The sequence below is a fragment of the Lagopus leucura genome, unplaced genomic scaffold, assembly GCF_019238085.1.
Source record: "Lagopus leucura isolate 7727_CA_CO unplaced genomic scaffold, USGS_WTPT01 Super-Scaffold_100037, whole genome shotgun sequence".
NCBI lineage: Eukaryota > Metazoa > Chordata > Aves > Galliformes > Phasianidae > Lagopus > Lagopus leucura.
In genome coordinates, this window is record NW_024962286.1 from 1206234 (window position 1) to 1229246 (window position 23013).

A 23013-nucleotide genomic window follows, 5' to 3' on the forward strand; every position below is an offset into this window, starting at 1 on the left:
GGATCATCCACCCCAACCATCCACCCATCACCAATAGTTCTCACTAAACCGTGTCCCTCAACACAAAATCCAAACGTTCCTTCAGCACCTCCAGGCTCAGTGACTCCATCACCTCCCTGTGCAGCCCATTCCAGTGCCTGACCACTCTTTCAGACAAGCAGTATTTCATAACATCCAGCCTAAATCTCCCCTGGTGCAGCATGAAGCCTCTGGTTCTATCACTGTTACACAAGAGAAGAGGCAGAACCCCAGCTCCCCACAACCTCTCTTCAGGTGGTTATAGAGAGCAATAAGGTCTCCCCTGAGCCTCCTCTTCTCCAAACTGAACAATCCCAGCTCCTTCAGTTGCTGCTCATCAGCCCTGTGCTCCAGACCCCTCACCAGCTCTGTTGCCCTTCTTTCAACCCGCTCCAGAGCCTCCATGTCTTTCTTGCAGTGAGGGGTCCAAGACTTACAGCTCTTGGTAAAGTGACTTCCTAAGGACAGGCACCAAAGCAGGTTGAAACCAGCTGAACAGTGGTGGTAAGAACCTCAGAACAATGGTTCTGTCACAGGTGCTGCCACAGGGGCCACATCTGATGGGCACGGTTAGGCCACACCTGTCATTGGGACAGCACAACTTCAGCAAAGCTGATTAATTGCTTTCACTATTAAAAACTAGAGAAGGTAGCTGCAACCAAGTTTTGTGCAATGCTGTTTCCTAATGCTCTTGTCCAAGCTGTGAGAAAGCCAATTTGCACATCAGACTTGACGAGTTTGAATTTCCTGCTTCAATTTCCCAAGAGTGTCCCAATCTCCAGGCCACAGGCGACGTGCCTTTCACCAGCAGCCCTTATTGAGCTGGGTGACACAGCTTCCATAAGAAAGGATAAACAAACAGGAACCAAACCAACCCTCTGGTGAAGAGAGATTGGGAATGGGATGTTGGGAAACCAAAGTTGAAGAGGAGTTGTTGGATAACATGAATAGTTTGGGGAGATGAAGCAAAATGTGGAATAAACTTCTTAGAGAGTGAATCCTCAGGCTCTAGACTTAAGTTCATTCTTGTTTATTCTTTCCAATTAATAAACAGTTTCTGAAGTCAGGAATTAAATGTGAGTGGTTATTTTTTCCTATGCAGGTCACAGACTGTGTATTCTAAAGCCTTAGGGTGCACTGAGTAAAACTGACCTTGAGATGTATATTAACATGAAACTTATCTCTTGAACTCTCTTTTGGAAAGAGAAACTTCATGCATTCGTTTCATCCATACCACAACTTTGCAGAGGGAGAATTTGTTGCGTTCACAGTTTTGGTGTAAAGGCACTGTTCCCAAATTACACCTTATGAGCTGGAAAGGCTTCATTTTACTGACTTTTTGGGGGTTAAATCTTGGCACTAATGATTTGTGTACTGGAGAATATGAGCATGCTCAAGAGGAAGGCACATACAGAACACAATATTCTGCTGGTGTCCAAGCCTTGCTTCTAGTCCTGAAACTGTCAAGTCCAGATGTATTTCTCACCATCTGCAGTTACATTTATACCTGGAAAGACATCTGTAAGCAACATAATCACGGCACAGAGTGCAGAGACCTAAGGCTCAACCAAGAGGCTGCTGAAAAAGTCACTGAGCAACCAAGCATAGCAGTGGGTACTTTCATCTGCTGGAGAACGGATGTGCAGGAGGAACAAATCACTGGTGCTTCAGACTGCAACTGCTCCTAGTTCTGCTAGACTCAAAGATGTCACTGTGTGCCAGTGTACAATAGCAGTCAAGCAAGTCCCATCCCAAAAAGCAACCTGGCTTTGAGCTGGAGGTGAGGAGCCCAGACAGCCACAAAGAAGGGAGCTACTGCAAATGGATTTGCTGCACAGTTCATAGACTCTAGTGCTAAACTGCTCTGATATTCATCTCTGCAAAAAGCACATAGGTTAACCTCATTTAAAACCTCTGTAAGATTTAATTCACAGCTTTGGTTGTCCCTGGGATGCTGGATAAATATTCTGTTTGGCCTTTGTGAATGAGATACGTTAGGAAATACATTAAGATCATGCTGATCCAAAAATTGAGAGTTCCTACCGATGCTTGTAACTGCCTCGAAATGACTTGCATGCTATTAGCTATTGCCTTGCACTACCAGAAATTAATCTTCTAAGTGCTACGTATCATGTGTGGTTACAAAGTGCTGGCTGAGCTCTGCAGTGTGACAGCAACGCCTTGGATTGGACTGGGCAGGGTTTGGAAAACAAGAACCAGAACGAAAGGTAGTGGTGGTAGGGGGGCAGTGGGACTGGATGATCTCAGAGGTCTTTTCCAACCGGACGATTTAATCATTCTCTGTACCTCTTCACACAAAACTGTCATGCGTCATTTGCTCTCAGTCTCCACAGCATGTCTCAAATCCAACGTTAAGAAAAATCAACCCAATTCTGTTGGCTTCAGCAAAGCAAATCTGCATCTGATAATGCTCTTACCACTCCAATGTCCTTCAGAACTGATGCTGTCAGATATTCACAGGGTTAAATATTACCAATGGAATCACCTCTGCTTTTTACCAGCAGTGATTTTTTTTTTTTTTCTGGCCTGTGTGTCAGCTGCTCCATTATTATTCTTATTTTAGCAATAATAAAACATATTTGAATGCTCTAGAGAAGAGATCATAGCACATACAAAAACCAACATTCAATACTATCCTTGCTTTAAAAAGATTCCATTCTAAGCTGAAAGATCAAAAATAGGGTAAATACATTCTTGATAGAGGTGTATGTGTATAGATACATAAGCAAACAAGTAATTCGTATGACCAGCACCAAATACAAGGTGAGGAGGACCATTTGCAATGCTGAAACCTAGATTTCACCAGGGGTCTGAGAAAGAAGGATGTGGTGGCACAATAAATAAGAAATCAAAAGCTCTGAAGGTGATTACTAAGAAATCCTGTCCCACTTGAACTCAGAAATAAGACAGGCTTGACTGTATTCAAGCAATAGGGAGAGATGTAATAAGTTTTATCTCCTTGTAACACTGATGATATGTCAAGAACATACGGTAATGGGCACAGAACCAAAACATGTTAGCTGTAAATATGAAAAACTGCTTATGCAAGCCTCCCTCATGACTAATTGTTACTGTCTATTTAATTGTATGGTTTGATTGCCACATGCTTTCACCTTCCTATTGGGATTTTTAAAAGCTGGATGATGGGATTCTAAGGGAATTGCCAAACCTGTGCCTTTACCTTCAGAAATACTGCAAAAGTCAGAGGGGGAAGGAGCTGCTTCTTCCATTTGACTCCTAACAGTGCAGCAAGATGGCACTTCTCTTCACCATTTTTCTTGTTTTGACTCTAGTTGTGGCAATGGGATTCTACTACGAACACCCCACAGCAAACATCCCACCTGGATTCAGCGAGCGCAAAAAGCTTTATGCTTTTCATTACATCATGAACTTTGGTTTCGGTCTGGTAAGTACACTTTGCTTAAAGCTACCTTTTAAATTTGATTTCTGATAGAGGGATAAGGGATCGGTGAAATGTTTTGGAATCGATATATATCAAGTACAGAGCTGGATTTACTTGGTGATGGGAGCACTCTCGTGGATACCTGTGTTTCAACCCCACTGCTTGCCGCGCAGCACTAAAGCAAGCAATACAAAAAAATAAACTGCAGACAGCATAATACCTCATTTTTCCCGATGGCTTAAGTTCTAGCTTTTAAATTGTGCAGCCTCAAACAGCTGCTGCACGATATATGTTAAACTTCTGCTTTGCATAAGAGAGAATGCAAGGCTGCACTGAGCTCAGCTCTCTCCTACAAATGCATGACTTCTGAGCCATCTGCAGGGCAGCTGCTACATTCATCACTTTTCTCCTTCACAGTGTCTGTGTGATTTCCTATTCTGAGTTTAAAAAACACTTCTATGATGGCTAAGTCAAGCTTCTTTTAGCCTTTTAAATGACAAAAGGAAAACATTCACTTTCTTTGGGTTGTGCATGACATTTCACTGAAATTCCATGTTCTGCTGTTATTATCTTGTTCTTTTTCCCTGCTACACTGCTTATTAAGCTTTCTTTGAAGTCAGCCAGTAAGTTCCTGAGAATGTGACTCAGTGTGAGTCCTGAGGGGTGCCTCACCCAGCCCTGAATGCTGCTGTGATACAAAGCAGTGCAAGAAAACAGGGCAGGAATTGAAGTCACACAAAGTTTTCTTACACCTACTGCACTACAGGTGGAACTCCACGTTTTCCAAACACTGTGTGCACACTCTTTTTCCATCTAAGTTTGTTCTTTGTGCAATTGGTATGCAGCAGGCCAAACTGCAGAATTTAGAAGCTCACTGGTAACTCTAACCCTAACCCTAATGCAGTTCTCAGCTTCTGATTTTATCATCTCGTATCCTCACTGCTGGTCAGTGAGAGGCCAAGGAAAAACAGGAACAGAGAGGTAAGACGATTAATGTGTAGTTAAACAAAAGTATAAATGCAAGAAAGTTTGAGTCATAAAGTCATAGAATCATTCAGGTTGGAAAGACCTCCAAGATCACCAGGTCCAACCAGCAGCCCATCCCCACCACTGACCAGTCACAATGCGACGTCTACTCAGTAGGAGCTCTGGTTGTTGCTGTTCAAAGGAACCAGGTCCTCTCCAGGAATGGCCACCAAAACTGCAGGGAAAATTAAAGTTTGCTATGGTAGATCTAGACAAAAAATGCATGTGAAGTCACTGGAGACAAAACAGCTTGATGTAACTGTGCACAATCTAATAAGTTGTCTGAGGAACTATCTGTATTCACCTCTGAGGTTATACTTAAATAAGGAATGTCTTAATCAAATTTCTTCATTGAAAAATCTACCCATTCTTTATTTTTCAGTACTGGTTTAGAATTTGGTCTATAAGAAGAAAAACAGACAGATTTTAGAGGTAGCCAGAGGACTAACTCCATCTGGGAAACTGAGTTGCAAACAATGAGATGCAAACATGGAGGGGCTGATTACATTACACTACCTACTGTGTTAATAGCTCTGTAACTTCTTGGAATCAATTTCTTTTAGTAATGACTGAGGCAGAAGGGCTGGCACAGCATGCAACACATGTAACTTCTGTCTGTGTACCTGTGTGAGGAAAAGAAAGGGCTCTAACACTGCAGTCAGCACAGACATCGCCTCCCTCCCTCAGGCAGCACCTCCTGCATGCTGCTGCAGGTCTGCTCCTCTGCCCAGGCATGTGTCTGCACTCCCACTTCTTACCAGCTAGGGTTCCTCTCTGCCTTTCACACTGCGTTCCTCTTGGAGCACAGCACTGCATGGTGAATGACCGCTGGTGGGCACTCCATGCACTGATGGCAGAGGCTGAGCTGAAAAATGGACTTGAAAGCAAAAATGCCAACGCTGCTGATTCTTATGGAGCTTCTATTTGCTGTGCAATTTAAAACAATTCCACCAGATAAAAATGTTGTTTGCATATTATCAGAAATAACTACGAAGATTACATGTCCTGACCAATAACTGATGTTCTTCATCATGGAGTGGAATGCAGACACCCAGGGTCAGGCTGGAGGGGCTCTGAGCACTGATGAAGCTGTGGGTGTCCCTGCTCAGTCCAGGGGTGAGACCTGATGGCCTTTAGGGTCCCCTCCAGCTCAAATGCCCTGTTATATGTGATAACTGTACTTTGTTGCAGTTATCCACAGCAGATAACTCAGAGCTAACAGTGAGGTGAATGAGAGCAATATAAACAAATGCCAATCTCTATGAAAGCTGATCAGTCAAAGTATCACGGGTTTAACAATTGCTTGTCAGACTGTCAGCATTAAGCACAGCAGCTGATATGGACTCTTCTGCTCTTTTTTGTATTTCCAAGACAACATACAAACAATGCAGTTAATTACAGGTGCAACCCTTACTGTTACAAAAGCACTAGTGTGAGGAAACAATACCAGAGGGGAGTGAAGGATTAAAGAAACAATTATTTTCCCATGGTTATCATGCAGGAGATCAGTAGAAGTAACTAAAATGGGAATAAAGTCGGACCACAAAAAGATCCTTCTTGCACAGGGGGATCAACTCCTCAAATGGCACAAAATGAGATACCTACACCAACCTTCACAGGACACATTGCTGAACTACTGAGGCCTTTAAATGCGAGATGAAAGACTCTCACAATGGGATCTGAAGACACAAGCTGTATATAGAATTCTCTTTGAAATACACATGTAGGAATAATGGCAACCCAACAAACCATCCAGTCTAACTGTGTTTGGGTACAAAGCACTGCAGTATGTGGAGATGGAGCCAAGGATCAGAAGTAGCCTTGTTCAGGAGCTGGCTGTGGAAGATGCTATGGAAAAACGTTCTTTTAAGGGCTGCTTTAAAGCCTAACAAGTGGAAGTATTGGCTAGTGATAGGACAATGGGGAATGGTCTTAAACTAAGACAGGGGAGGTTTGGGTTAGATATTAGGAGGATGTTTTTCACCCAGATGGTGAGGCACTGCAACAGGCTGCCCAAGGAGGCTGTGGATGCCCCATCCCTGCAGGCATTCAAGGCCAGGCTGGATGTGGCTCTGGGCAGCCTGGGCTGCTGGTTGGTGACCTGCACACAGCAGGGGGTTGGAACTGGGTGAGCATTGTGCTCCTTTTCAACCCAGGCCATTCTATGATTGTATGAAGTATTTGACACTTCTGTCTCCTATTAATAGCCTATATATAGATTTATTCCATTAATAGAGACTAAGCCAGGATTTCACCACTGAAGAATGAGATAATTTGTAAAACATCACTGTCACCCAACATTTCTAACATTTGCACTAATTTGTGCTTCCTTTTCCTTTGTTAACAGGCAATATTACTGGAAAAACTTGGTATCATGTCAGAAGTCAGTTTACTCAGAGCTATAATGGATGGAATACCACCACTAAAAGATAAACGTCTTATTATCAAGGACTTAATCTTTGAAAAGGTTAAAGTAAGACTGTACCAGCCAAAAACATCAACCAGTGGCCAAAGGAGAGGAGTCCTGTACTTTCATGGCGGGGTTGGACGGTTTGGAAGCATTCGTAAGTCATGTAAACACTGTAACTAAACATGCCATGTGGTTACTGAGCTGATGGGGCATTTATCAAACGATGAGAAGAGGGAGGAGGCTACGTATGAGAAATCAAAAAAAGTTGTGTCAGGACACAGGACAATTTCATTTTGAGTAGCAGGCATTCTGTTACATTATCTTTATACAGGTTGTGCACCTCCAACTCCTCTGATTGCTTCTCTTCTCCTTATGCTTATGAGAAAAGTTGAGAAGTTCATAAGAACTTTTTCACACAGATGTAATAAGGCTGTGAGCAATGTTCAGATTAGATCACACCAGCTGTGGGAGATTTACAGTGAAGCTATAACTGCAGAACAGAGAGAAAGTCTTGAGAATATTTTCTTCTGACTTACTTTTAAAGCAACTTACAATTCCACTGAAATATATTTTTATCATTATTATTTTCTTTAAACAGGGGCCTATGAAAGAACATGTCGCATTCTTGCTAGGAAAACCAATTCAGTGGTTGTGTCTGTTGGGTAAGTAGGGTAAATCCAAGCACACCGTCCTCCTGTCTCCCCCTGGGTTCCTAGTTCTTTAATGCATTAGTTCCTGCAACCCACACTCCCTGCAAACCACATTGAGCACTTGTATTTAACGATCACACGTGTTTCACTAGCACTAATGACTCTTAGAAAGAATTAGTTCACTAATCCCCATTTGCTAATTTCCAAAAAAAATCCATCAGAATAATTTGTAGCTACCATTGGATGTGGATGGTTTTATTTATTTCCTAAAGCCATGCACATAACTTAAAACCAACATTGTGTAATTAACTCTGCTGGAAGCATGGCTGCCCAGACAGCTCAACTCATTTCCTCAGTCACCTAAAACATAATAACTAAAGATATGTTTTTCAAAGAGAGGATAATGCACTGAGCTCCCTCAAACACTAAAAGCAGTAAATAAAGATGGCTCTGAAAGTAATGTCTCCTATTTATTTCCATGGAAACTACGAGAGATACAAAGAGCACAGTAACATGATTTGATAGAGCAAATTCTCAGCTACAGAACGCTATTTTTCAGTGTAGTCATCACCATGAGCTACGCATTCATCTGCAATGAACCAAAGCCTGCGTGCTGTGCTCATCAAAATCTGCACCAGTGGAGACAACCACTGCTGCAGAAATGCACCCCCCACCCTCACTGCCTCACATCTGCTGTTCCATCTCCATAAACGTACAGCAAGCGTCAATGAATGCCAGTGGAATGTCATTTTTCTGAATGGAGGAATTAAACACCACCCCTTTGATCCATGTGCACTTCCATGTCAGACACCACTCTGTCAGACTGCCCCTCTGCTGCCATCTGTCACACAGCAACAAAATGTACTGGCATATTGGTGGGAAGGTTCAACCTCTATTGCCACTCACCAACATCTGCATCCAACGCCATGGGCCAACATCATAAAATAGGAGGCCTTCCTTTCGGAGCAGCCCTCGTACACTGCAAGCAATAATTACTATAATTTCTGTTGTTGTAATTATAGTTTGAGGATATTTTCCCATCTTCACAATGAAATATATGAATGCACGATTGAAAAGACAGCGTGGGTCCACTCAGTAGATATGGCCATGCTGAAACCCTTCTGTTCCCACATAGGTACCGCCTGGCTCCTGAGTTCCCATATCCAACCCAATTCCAGGACTGTCTCACTGCCACCATTCACTTCATGAAGACAGCACAAGATTATGGAGTGGATCCTGCCCGCATCATTGTCTGTGGAGATAGCAGTGGAGGGACACTGACTGCTGCTGTTGCCCAAGCGCTGGTGAACAGAAAAGATGTCCCAAAGCTGAGAGCACAGATCTTAATATACCCTTTTCTCCAGGCCGCAGACTTTAATTTGCCTTCTTATCAGCAGAATGCCAAAATTCCTGTTTTGATAAGGGAACGAACCCTCGTTCTTGGTTTGAAGTATCTCAATAAAGACTTGTCTGCTGTAAATGTATTACTTGAAGGTTCCCATATTTCACAAAAGCGAAGACAGAAGTATCAGAAATGGCTGAGTGCTGATAATATCCCTCATGAGTTTAAAATGAGAGGCTACACACCTCCAGGACCACCAGCACCGTACTCAGAAGAAATCTACAAGCTGGCCAAGCCTTTTCTTGAGCCTTTGTTTTCACCACTGCTGTGTGAAGACAGTGTCATTGCCCAGCTTCCTGAGACCTTCATTCTGACCTGCGAATACGACGTGCTCAGAGATGATGGACTGCTGTACAAGAAACGATTAGAGGATCATGGTATAAAAGTGACCTTGTGCCATCTGGAAGAGGGGTTCCATGGAACAATATTCTTGGCTGCTTACAGTAAGGTGGCAACATTCCAATCTGGAATTAAAGGCCTGGAAAAGATAACAAAATTTCTAAGATTGATGTAAACCTCCATTATTTGCTTTCACTTCCTGATTTCTATCTCTCTCTCCCTGCAAAGATTTTTTTTAAAAAATACTCTCAGTTTTCCTTTGGTTAAAACATCTTCTGAAATTTCTGCATTGGCTCTGCCTGGTTTTTACCCATGAAATTGATTTTGTGAGAGTTTTCACTTCATTTTTACTGATGATTGAAGAAAGACAACATCACCTGATTTTGTCTACCACCATTTCACAGTTTTCTCCTCTATTCGTAAGAGGTCTGGTACCCATGACTAATGTTTCACAGTGCAGTTTGGCTTAATAAAGTTCTGGTAATAGTAATAAATAAATTGAGATTTGAGGACAACTTGAGGAAAGTAATGGAGGATGGATCTACAAATTAAGTGCACAAGATGGTCCATGACATATCTGATGAAAGCTGAGTTTGAGACAAGCTTGAAGAAAACTGAATAAAGCAGAAAAGGTGTGGGCACAGACATAAGAGAATGAAGTCTCAGCTTTGCAACCATCCTTCAGTTTTGGGCTCCCCATTTCAAGAGAAACCTAGGCTTACTGGAAAGAATCCATCACACACCAAGGTGACCAAGGGCCTGGAGCATCCCTGCCATGACAGGAGGCTGAGAGGGCTGGGAATGTTCAGCCCAGAGCTGAGGATGCTCTGGGGGATCTTTTCCATGTGTTTAAGGATCTGAAGGGTGAGTGCAGAGAGAAGGGAGCCAGGCTCTTGTCAGCGGTGCTGGTGCCAGGACAAGACGCAATGGGCACAAACTGAGAGAGGGTCCATCTACATATCAAGCAGTACTTCTGTGCTGTGTGGGTGATGGAGCACCAGTACAGGCATCAGAGAGGCTGTGGGTTCTCCTCCTTGGGGATCTAAACCCACCTGGAAGTGGTGTTGGTGCTGTGGGTGTGCAATCAGAGAGACCCAGAGGTGCCTCCATCCCCAAACAGCCAGGGACTCTGGGATGCTGTGAAGTGGAGAGACAGGAGGTCTGGAAATAATAAGAACTATAGATGCTGTAAAGAAATAAGGGTTAATGCAACATCTATTTAAGAATGCATATACACTTCTTTATACAGGTACAGAAAAATGTGAATGCACAGTAATATCAGTCTCTGCACAGCCTGAAGCAGAAAGCACTTTCCCACAGAAGGATGATGAGCAGTGCCATGGCAGAGAAATGAGAATGAGGGAGAAGGAAAAATAAAAATGCAAAAAAAAAAATATCAAAGTTCACACTGGTCATAAATGGTTTACAACAAACTGAGAACAGGGATGAAGTGGAACAAAAACAAAATAGAAGACTATAACAGAGATGTCAAGAGGAGGAGAAATGTCACCATTTTGTACCTGTTGGACAAGTCATGTTCTAAAGTGGGGCTTTCCTCCTCACTTGGCATATAAATGCTCCCCTGCAGTAGGATTTAAAGGTATGATATGAAAAATTCTATTGAACCATCACAAATTATTCTTGTACAGTACAAACAAAGCTACTTCTCCACACGAGCTCGTCCTAAGCTTCATTAATGTACAAAAGCAGAGAAATCCTCAGACTGAGTGCTGTAGGTCTCTTTTTGGGAAACATGATTAAGAAATTAGGTGAAATTTCATTAATGCAATCAAAAAGCAAAAAAAAAAAAAAAAAGAAAAAAACACATGGAGATAGAGCATATAGCAAAGTTTATTTCCTTGAGAAAGGAGACTAATAAGCCTACAGCTTTCAAAGGAAAAGAGTAGCTGACAGGCAGATAATCCGTAGTAAGCAAAATATTTATGATTTACTTCATTAAACGTCCTGCTGTAGAAAGAGAGACATCCTAGGCTGGAAAAGACCTCCAAGTTCATCCAGTCCAACTGTCCACCTACAACCAATATTTCCCCACCGATCCCTCAGTGCAACATCTCAATGTTTCTTGAACACCTCCAGGGACGGTGACTCCATCGCCTCCCTGGGCAGCCCATCCCAGTGCCATTAAACCTGGGATTCCCAGCTGTCAGTAAAATCAGTTAGAATGCTGAGGTTACATGAAGAAGAGAATGAGTTTATTGTGCATGATTAAAAATGATGATAAACTGTGAGCTTAAAAATCCCCTAGCAAACAGGACAAGCAAGTTTCTGATCAGAGTATTCTTGTTCAGTTTTTAGATACAGTTTATTCCTCGATGCCCAGTTAAGACAAATAACTGCACGTAACATTTTACACCTACTTGCATTGTGATAAAAGCAATTTGGCATTTAACTTAGGCCTTTGCTGAGGATTCACGTCGATAATGAATTGCTCAGATGGAAGACAAATTCTCAAATAAAAATGTCACTTGTAACCAGACTTGTACTCAACTATCTCATTTCTTACTCTGATAGTGGACATCTGACATTATTGTATATATTTTCTACCCACCACTGCTTTTTTAAACTATAATCAAAAACAAAGAATGCTGCAGACAATGATGTAAGGAAAGTCTTCAGCTAGAAGATACAATGGAAGGATGTTCTCCAATGCTTGGCATGGTGACCTTGTTTATATTCAGCAAACTGGAAAATGGAGCCTGCAAGAACATGTGAATGCCCTTTAGTTACACTCATGAAGAATAATAGAAAAATAAAAAAAAAAGAGGAAAATGTACAAGGCTATTCCACACGGCCTTTCAGAATGAATAAAACTTGAATAATCAAAATAGCAAAAAATCCACAATTCTTTCCTGATTTTGAGGCAGACACATCAGTTTGTACGGACTTTTGAATGCTGACTACTTTGCACATGGGGAACCAGTGCCACTAATTTTGAGATTTCCTTCCTCCATCCACAGGGGTGGCAGGTTGTCCATAAAGTGACAGAAGAGCACACTGATCCTAACATACAGAAGACATGAGAATGAAAGATAAGGTTAGCAACTGTCAAATATCCCATGGGTTAAAAAAACCCACAAAGAGGACATGCTGAAGATACTACAGACCTTTCCTTTAATGACTGGACTAATAATTAAATAACAGATAATTTCAAACTTTCAGTACTCAAGATAAAATCTCAGCACTAAGCTTCTTTTAGCAATGAGACCCTTTTTTTAGGCAGAGTATCTTACACACTAATTAGCCAGTGCTTCATGCTCTTTACAGATACGGTCTCATGATTGGGTCAAAGTTTCACTTAATACTCCAAAGATCATCTTCTCACTGTAAAGGAACTTTATACCGATATGTATTAAATATTCCAGTATACAGTTGATTTTTCAATGCTATCTGAATAACCTGACAGACAACTTTGTGCTCTGGGATCAAAATATGAGCCCCTAAAAGATGTTTCAATTGGTCAGTGAGTGGTTTAGACACTCCAAGGCTGTGCATAGATCTACCCCAGCTGCAGTACCTGACATTTTCCTTTGCTCAGCCTCAAGCAATTGCTGATTGTCCAATGCTCCCAGTAATAACTCTTGGATCTGGCCACAGAAAGTTAAGGTTGGCTGCAGTTTTGGTATCTGTATTCAAACTAAGCACTTAAAAAGGACTCATCTTGGTTTGGTGACCTGGAGCAGTTATTTGGACTCCATTCAGGTGGAGAGGGAGATTCACCCATTTCGAGGAACAGAACATCTCACTGCTGAGGCACTGAGGTCCAAGAACTCACCCACATTCCAAAGCACTGCATTAACAAAGGCCTTCTGGAGAGTCATCATTTAAAAAATGTACCTGAACTGAACGACATCAGATCTGAGTTTTTCAGCACTGAATGTAATACACAACATTTGTTATCATTTCCACTTGGAATTTTTGTCACAGTTCAGCTATTTACAGCAGAATTTGTTAGCAGAAGTTGAACCTGGAGGCCATTTAGAAGGGCTGGGACCCTTCAAAGTGCACGAGGGGAGCTTCCAGGTTGGATATTGGGGAAAATTTATTCTCAGGAAGAGCAGCAATGTACAGCTCCCAGGGAGGAGGACGAGTCACCATCCCCAGAGGTGCTCAGTGTGGAGATGTGGCACTGAGGATGTGGGCAATGCGTACAGCGGGGTGGGTTGGAGGTGGACCTGGTGATCTCAAAGGATTTTTTCTAGTCTTAACGAGTCTGTGATTCTGTGATACCTCAAAGCAGACTCAAGAAGAAAGAAAGGTTAAATCAGGATTTATGGCAGACTGCACAGATGGTGGCTTTCAGTCATGAATAAGAGCGTGTACAAGGAGTGGCTACTAATTTGGGTGAGGAGGTGGAGATAACAACAAGGGAGGACACCGAAAGATGGGTAGGAGGCAGATACATTGCACATTAACAAACAGTACAACTTAGCATGCAGTAAGCTATAATTTCTAAAGACTACTGTGTTCCTGTGAAGGACACACTACATCCTTCTCAGACATCGGAAGAGTAAGGCTCACCAGGTGTGAAGAGGTCTGGGCTGTTTTCAGTCATTCCCTTGCATGTGTACAGAAATGGGAGCAGTAAGATTCCTACCTGCTCTACTTGGTAAAGCTGAAGTCAGCTACGTTGCATTAGGAATATGGATGTCCTACAGAATCATCTGGGGTAGATGCATACACACAGCCGGGTAAATCACATTTACAGGAGTGTTTCATTTAGAAAGGTACACTAAAACCAAACAAAACAAAGAAATGAAAAGAGGAACATAGCAGCAGCTATTAGTTTGGCTTTTACTTCCTTTTTTTTTGCTCTATGTCTTCCATTTAGTTACTAAAGCTGGCTGTACTCGATCGAATCAGCACCTCAGTCATTAAACACCAGCACGCTGTCACTCATTAGCTCTTGTAGCACTTCCTGAATTACCTGCACTGCAATTGTCAGCGATTTCCTAACACAGCCCACAACCACCTGATGTCCACATCATCCACCCTGGAACTTCAGCCTTGGTTTGGTTTGAAAGCTGCCTGATTATAAGACTGACAAGAGACTGATGTGAAGAGTTTTGTGCATTCTCAGGCTATGAAGAGGTCTGTGATTGCCCATCTAAGACCAGCTTTGAAGAAACCAATCCACGTGGACTGTTGGAAACATGGTGCTCTCTGCTCAACGTAACCTATGAGAGATTGACACTGATCACAGATACCTCTGCTTGTACATCTGCATGGGCAGAATGGTTGACCAGAATGGAAAGATTTGAAACATCTCTGACCAAGCATCAGTAGAAAAGAAAGTGATGTGTAGCAACAGATTATTTAAGTCACGTATGTGTATCAGAATAAGAGGGACCAAAATTCATGAGATGGTTGTGAATATGAGCACTGCCAGAGGGATTGGGCAGCCCTAAGGTCACTGCTTGGTTTTGGAAAGCATGGAAACTGTGGTAGGGAGGAAGGACTGAGGAGCTGCAATAGCATACAGCTACAAGGGTAAAACAGTAAGATGTTATTCTGAAACATCACTTCATCGATGGTTCTAGAACAATAGAAGGGTTGTGGGTGAATGTTTTTGCCACCTGGAACAGCTGAGGGTTTGCACATTGCACAAATATTGGTGCAGAATCCAGTTGCTTTATCCCACACATTCTTATCTCTAGTTGTGCAAGCGGGCTGACTTGGTTGTTTTGATTTGGATATTGAGCTAATGAAGCTAAGGATTAAGTCAATTTTCTGATGGGAATTTCATTTCAAAAGTCAGGACAGGAAAGCAGTTTGGGAACTGTAACTTTGTCATGGTGTGGAAAATGAAATTCAATGAAGAAAACAGAAAGGGTTTCTCCAATCAGCTGCCACCAACTTCAGCCATTCCTTACTAATATATACGTATCCATAATGCCTTTATGTTAAATTACAAGCAAAAGTGAACATAAAATTCAATCTCTGAAAAGATGTACCAGGGGCTTGAGTTGACAGACACCACCTGGGAGACCCACGCACGGCTTCAGGTCAGCGCTAATTGTACAGTTTGTACTCCTATCTCATGGAAAAAGCAGAATTGATGCATTTCTGTCCTAGTTGAAGTAGGACACATCACTTAAATTAACCCAGTCTTTCCACTGAGACGTACCACAGGTCACAGACAGAGCAAATGCTGTCTTAATTAAGTGTGTCTGTGAAACAAAGTTCGTAATAAATGCAGATATGGGTATTTTTCTTGTCAGAGGAGCATACAACTTGATGGCAGCTGTGAGGGTCCTCACATCTCCAGAATGTAACCTGACAACAGTGATGGCACCCATAACGTGCCGACAAGAAGCCGGACGCCACCAAGCTTCAGGATATCAATCGATTCCATATATTTCAAATGCCACTTTTGAAAAAGGAAATTCCCCCCTCCCCCTTTTTTAATCTTAGTGTTGCCAATAGTATCATTAGCAAAGAAGGGAGGAGAGTATCAGAGTATTGCAACATTAATAAACTTATTTCTGCTAATGAACGGATTGCTTAGTCTGCTGTGAAGACACCTCTGAGACACCCAAGAACCAAGACTTGAGGCAGGACAGGTTTTTGGTGGTTTTTTTTTTTTTTTTGGAGTTCACTTCCATTGAAGTGAAATGGCATTCCTCCATAAAAGCTTAGCAGTATTAGGAGTGATTTTCATTTCACCTGTCTTAGTACCAGCGCTGTTTTTGGCACGGTTGTTCTATGACTTTCTCCATTCAGACCTGCCACCTGGAATTGACCAACCTCTAAAGCTTCTCTTCTACCATTCGCTGTTGATGACCACCATGGTGCTGGTAAGTTCAATTTCTTACAACGGGGCATTTCCCTTTTGTTTTGGAAGGACTGCTGGAAGACAATGGCTTAAGGAAAAAAAGAAACGAGGGAGCAGCAATTCAGCCCCTTGAAGCCTAGAAGCACCCCTATGCAAGCCAAAGAATGTTAAATTAATTCATAAAGCAGGACTAATCCTAAAAGCTTATTTAATTTTTTTTTAGAGCATTATCAAACTGCAGCTTCTTTACATTTGGAAAATAGTTTCACATGAAGATTAATAATAATAAATCTATTTATGTATGGTGTACCTGCTGAACTGGATGTACATGTAATATACTGAACTGGATGTACATGTAATATACTGAACTGGATGTACATATAATATTTATTTAGAAGCAAGCCTGCATTGCTCCTCTTTCCATTTGCTTCATTCTGTATTTACTATACACAATCACACATACACATATTCATAGACCTACACACATTGTGTATCATAGACAATAAAATAAATACAAAATGATAGCAATGGTTTGGGCTTTCTTCTTACATGGCTAGGTCAGAAAATATGAGTATAAAAGTATTTGTGAATGATGTGTTTAGGCTTCTCTCATTCCTTAAGGATGTGTATCTGTGTGTATTTTCTCACATGAATTTAACATAATTCTGATATGTCTGCTTCCATAGATAGAAAAATTAAAATGTTTCAAATTGAAAGGGGAACTTAATTATTGTGAAAAAGATGTAAAAAATGGAGATTTTTAGTTTTAAACATTCTTGTTTGTTCCATCCATCCCCTAAGTTGCATGGTATTTCCAACGTCAAATTCTATACAGATTTTTAGGGAGGAAAAAAGGATGGGCACAAAGCAAGTTCCTAATGACCTCCTGGATCTACATAGGTTGGCTTTAAAACACTTTCATCCTTGGGCTGGAAGTGACCACTGAATCCTTTTAGGGTCTTGAGGTCTTCCTCTACAAATCACACAGCATTTGGATACTGGGCTTCGAAAGAGTTGATTTTATAGTCAAGTAATTACATTTTCTCTGTAATTTTCATACGACATATAATGCATTTTAATAAAAGAGATATAAAAATATTTTCTAAGAATCACAGAATCACAGAACTGTAGGGGCTGGAAGGGACCTCCAGGGATCACCAAGTCCAACCACCTGCTGAGGAGATTCCCTACAACAGGTTGCTCAGGAAAGTGTCTAGAAATGTTGTTCTGTTTTCATCACAGGTTAAGGAGCAGAAGCAACTGCTATTGTTTGTGTACCTCAGGAGCCCACAACTCCCATACATTTTAGCAGAGCCTACTTGGTTAGTTGCCTACTAATCTGTTCTTTCATCAGCCTCACGCCCATAGTTGCTACTGACATTTCCAAATCAAAGATTATTTCTCTCCTTCCCTCTCTATTGTCAGCTGAAGTGCATTTTTTAGATCTGCAAAATGAAACATGCAAAAATAGATAATGAGCAAAAGGACCACTGCCTATGCAGAACAGGGTTTGATGCTTTTTCCCAACCTTCAGCAACACTCAATTCAATCAGAACAGCTCAAGGATCTCCAATGAGGCACTGCCTCCTGAAATAGAAAGCAGTAAAATAAACCCAAGACTTTTTTTTTTTTTTTTTTTTTAATTAAAGAGGATTGTAACCTTTCACACCAATTATTCTTTCTTTTCAACAGGGAAAGATTTTGGAGAAGCTCGGGATCTGCAGTGATTTAAGCTTATTGCGACTTGTGGTGGATGGAATACCACCATGGAGAGATTCAAATCTTCTTATCAAAGACCTCAAAGTAGACGAGGTACCACTGAGGATTTATCAGCCCAAGTGGCCACCTGCTGGCAAAAGAAAAGGAATACTGTATTTTCATGGAGGAGCTGGCACATTTGGGAGCATTAGTAAGAAAACAGCCAGTTTTATACTTAAAGTCAAATCCAAATCTTTACCCCTCAGCCATGTGTCAGTATCTCACTTGTTCTTCCTAATGACAACAGATTCTGTAAACCCAGTACTAACTGAAAATGACCTTACAGATTAATAGTCTGGTGTGCAGTTGAGGGTAATCATAATGATGAAAAGGACAATAGAGTTCCCAGAAAGAATAAATTTTGGATTTGTTCTTTGAAACAAAGCTTCAATTACTTTTCAAGGAGAAATTTTTACTTGTGGACCTCAACTGGACCAAAGTGTTTTCCGTAAGCTTGAATGGAGCCTCAAAGTACAGAAGTTAAGATATATCACTCTGCTCAGTACTCATCTTCTGGGTGGGAGCACGAGTCCGTGTATCTCAATCTGTAGGTCACAGATCAAAGGAGATCTAACAGACAGAAAGGCACAGTCCGAGAAAGAACTTAAAGAAATTTAAGATTTAAAAGTCATGTAAGAATTTTTGTTAAAGAATCGTATTTCAAAGGGTGTATCTCCATTGGCACAATGACAGACAGACTTCAGTTACGTGCAGGTGAGGTTGTGAGTCTCCATAGCTGGAAGGAAAAAAAAAAACACCACAGAGTTGGACTGTTGTTCACAACGCAATCCATATTGCACAATCAGCACATGAAAGGAGCTGTATCATGTGCCTTGGCTTAATACAGTGCCCATATCTACATGTATGTGACCCTTCACTTCAATGCCCCTTGGTATTTGACGACAGGAAAGCAACTAACACAATAATAAGGTTTTATTACGAAAGGTGATATGATTCTAAGGCCCTCAGGGTAGCAAGTGGCCAGCTGAAGAAGTGAAGAATATCTTTATGATTCCAGAGGATTGGGCAATAAAATGGTAGGTGACACAAAACTGTAGGTGATGTGGAGTGCAGAAGCCACATTGAAGATCCTGAGTTAATAAATGAAACTATGGAGTCTAAGCAGACTAATATGCTGATTTGGGTGGTAGATGATTTGGGGACTATGTTAGGAAATAACTGCTTGAAAATGTTGAGTTAGTGCATAGTAGCATTCAAAAAGCAAATAAGATGTCAGGAATTATTATTAGGAGAGGAAAATAGGACGAAACAGGAAAGCTCTTTATGGTGCTGTAATAAATCCATGCTGTTTTGAAATATGATGTTCTGATTCCCATGCATCAAATTGGATCTAACAGTACCAGAAAGTGTCCTGTGTAGATAATAGAAGTGCTTCCATACTGAAGCACTAAGACTCTTCAGGCTGGAAAAGATGGAGAGACAGATACACAGAATGTCTACAGAATCACAGGAAGCATGGGAAGTTCAGGGAACGATTAGTCACCATTTCTTATAGCAAAAGATCAAATGGAATATCCGAGCAAAAAGAAATGGTTCTTCAAATCTTTGTAAGTAAGCAATGGAATTCACTGCACAAATGTGCTGATCATGGTAAGAAAATTGATCAAGGGCATCACATAAAGATGCACTTTGTGACTCAGTGGAGTTCTCGAAGCCTAACATTTCAGTAAGCCTTTTGCATAAGCATTATCACATGGTTGGCACAAGCTTAGACATTTTCGTCATCCATCAGCTGAGATGTGATACCAACCTGGACACTTCTTCTTTTCCCCAGCATCACCATTCATATGTCTGTGTTATGCCCTATCCACCAGTGACTAATAATCAGAAAATATGTGAACGTGTAAAGGTTGCATTGCACAAAAGTTACTCATTGGTCCCATGCTGCTGCAGTGGCTTCCACAGAGAACGTGTGCAATACCTTAATATGGATCTACACTTTCAAAAGAATATTTAACTTTTAAAATGTCACCTCTGTTATGCTTTGTCTTTAGGAGCCTTTGAAAGAATATGTCGCTATATCGCCAAGAAGTGTGACTCAGTGGTTGTGTCTGTTGGGTAAGTGTCACTTTTATGTACAAACATTTGTGGTAATGGTTCACAATTGAAACAGTTCTGAAAAACATGCCAATAATCTCAGCTATTTCAGATTGTGCTGCGTATTTCTGCCTTGAGCCTTTCCTTTCATTTGGAAATGTACTTAGAGGCGAAGCATTCTAAAATAGCTAAACCATTAGTTTATATTTACACTGAGTTAAAAGCAAGCAAACTTTAAAATATAGATAAAAAGACCTACCCAACTGCCATGCCAACAGCACAAATCACATTTTTATAATGACTTTGAAAATAACCCCAATGCCTTTGACATTCCAGCTATCGCTTGGCTCCTGAACACCCATATCCTGGGCAATATTCTGATTGTCTCAACGCTACCTTATACTTCATGAGGAATTTAGATGAGTATCACGTGGATCCTGCTCTCATCATCCTTGGTGGTGACAGCTGTGGAGCCAATTTTGCCACGGTTATTTGCCAAATACTGGTGAATAAAAGAAATCTCCCAAAAGTACGTGCGCAGATCTTATTGTATCCAGGACTACAGGGGCTAGATTTTCAATTGCCTTCCTATCAGCAGAATGCTTCAGTCCCCATATTATCTCGGAAGCTAGTCATCTACTTCTGTTTTCGTTACCTTAATAGAAAACCATCATATTTTGAAGATATCATACAAAACTGCCACGTTCCTGAGAGCATGAAATGGAAATACAAAAAATGGATAAGTGCTGACAATATTCCTGATGAATTCAAGATTAGAGGCTACAAACCTCAGAAGTACACTTCATATAAACCTGAAGTCCATGAAGCAATCAAAGAAGTGCTAGCAATGACATTTTCCCCTCTTTTAGCTGAAGATGCCATCATTTGCCAGCTCCCAGAATCCTATATTGTGACCTGTGAGTTTGATGTGCTTAGAGATGATGGGCTGTTATACAAGAAGCGATTAGAGGACAACGGCATTCAAGTAACCTGGTATCATTCTGAGAGTGGTTTCCATGGCATTTTAGCCTTTTTTGGCTATGGGATTTTTTCCTTTTTATCTGGAGAAAAGATAATGGATAATACTGTGAATTATATAAACAGTCTATAAAAGTATTTTTCAGAAAAATGATGCAGGCCTTACACTATCCTTGGTGAATTTATGCTTGGCAAAGAAGGATTTATGTTTTATACATTTTACATATACATTTGATTTATATTTTCTATTTTGACTGTATGAGGAATCTGATTTCTCATTCTGCAGTTACTTACCAAAAATTCTAAGGTTATTTAAAGCACCACCAAAACACTATAATAAAAACACACCAATGAAATGGAGCACCTGGCACTTCACCTCCAGCCATTGCAGTAGCTGGCACACAGTCAAGGCAAATAACATAGAATCACAGAATTATTAAGGTTGGAAAAGACCTCTAAGATCATTCAGTCCAACCATCCACCTACCATCAGTACTGCCCACTAAACCACGTCTTCCTGAAGTTTTCTCTACAGCCTAGAAATGCTGAAGACAACAACTGGAGGTCACTTTGGCCCTGGTGAAGGTAGGAAATGTTTATGGAACCCGTCTTAGGTTTGGTGAAGTCTTGTGTCAGATATGCATTTTAATGCAGCTATGCATTCCAACTTCTAGGGTTAGCTCGCACAAGGACTACACTTTTCTTGAAATAAAGACTTCTTTCTGAAACTGAGTTCTCAGTTGGAATTACTATGAGCTCGATTTTGTTTGGAATCTGAGAAATGATGTTTTCCTTTGGGATTTGATTCTTTAATTGGAATCCCCACACTTCAGTGAATGCTCCACCTGTTATTCTGTTTTTCTTTGGAAAGTTCTGAAGACCCCAGTTGTAAGAAAGTAGAGAAGTGGGACATTGCATTATCTTACCAAGGAGCTGTGATGTCATGGCAATGTTGTGATGCTTTCAGCAACAGCAACAAAAATAAAATCCCGTACTGTGAAAATGTCAGTTTTAAGAGCAGGTTAAATTTGCTTAACACTTATCCAGTAACAAATCTAATTGAACCAATCTAAATGCTTGGTGAAAGAAGCAATGCAACACCGGCAGTGACCACAGCCTTGCTAATTTTACCTCGTCAGATCTGTCATTTCATGGTGTAGCATTTCCTCAGATGGGAAAGCATGCTGAATCATCGAAAGGTTGGGTTGGGAGGGACATCAGAGATCACAGAATCACAGAGTCATAGAATGGCCTGGATTGAAAAGCACCACAGTGCTCATCCAGTTCCAACCCCTGCTGTGTGCAGGTCACCAACCAGCAGCCCAGGCTGCCCAGAGCCACATCCAGCCTGGCCTTGAGTGCCTGCAGGGATGGGGCATCCACAATCTCTCTCATCCAGTTTCCCCCTGAAGTCACTGAAGCTCACTTGATACAAGATAACCTGATCATGAATCTAAACTCAGTCTCATCTACTGTTTTATTAACATGCATTCAAATGAATAGTTGTTGTTGTTGGCTTTATGACAACCAGCTTCTTGTTCCAGGGAAGAAATTATTTAGAATAACAATATATGAATGGAGAAACTAGAAATCTTTCAACTGAAATTTCCATCCTGTCCACAAGGGAAAAATTTAAGCACTACCACTGATGCCAATTTTTTGGATAACTTTTTAACCAGACACATGCAAAGAACAAGCAGGAAAAGCTGGCTGAACAAATATAAAGCTATTAGATGCCCTAGCATTAACAGTAATGAAGAAAGGCATGAAATCAGAAAAAATAACACTGGAAAACATTAGAGAGAAACAGTGAAAGAAGAACAAGTGACCCAACTCATGAGACAGGCTGTGATAATTCCACAGAGGTTTAGAGAAGCATAAAGAGAACTGTAATTGCCAAGCAATGGAGGATGGGGCCAATTGCAATGCAGTGTTTGCAGCTGATGTCAGTAGGAAGAGTTCTTCATGCTGCACTCTGCAGAGCTAAGCCTGAGGAGAGCTAGGCAAGAGGCATTTAAAAAAACAACAACGCTGAATACTGAATACTGAAGCTATGGAGAAGTTGAAAGATGTGCACTTAATTATATTTCCCATTCTCTTAATTATATTCTAAAGAATAAGAGAACATGTATTATCTAGTCAGAATAGAGAAGTACCT

At 41.1% G+C, this 23013-nt stretch overlaps 2 protein-coding genes across 2 annotated transcripts; both read left to right on the top strand.

The window, feature by feature from the left end:
- Positions 1-3292: 3292 nt before the first annotated feature.
- On the top strand, positions 3293-9444 carry LOC122186564 (arylacetamide deacetylase-like 4). Its single transcript, XM_042883351.1, has 4 exons — positions 3293-3445; positions 6816-7032; positions 7477-7540; positions 8664-9444. Exons 1-4 carry the CDS (start codon positions 3293-3295, stop codon positions 9442-9444), a joined length of 1215 nt encoding a protein of 404 aa, XP_042739285.1.
- A 6457-nt stretch (positions 9445-15901) lies between these two features.
- LOC122186605 (arylacetamide deacetylase-like 4) lies at positions 15902-20989 on the top strand. Its single transcript, XM_042883419.1, has 4 exons — positions 15902-16084; positions 17755-17971; positions 19836-19899; positions 20215-20989. The coding sequence occupies exons 1-4, from the start codon at positions 15902-15904 to the stop codon at positions 20987-20989; spliced, it is 1239 nt and encodes a 412-aa protein (XP_042739353.1).
- Positions 20990-23013: the final 2024 nt, after the last annotated feature.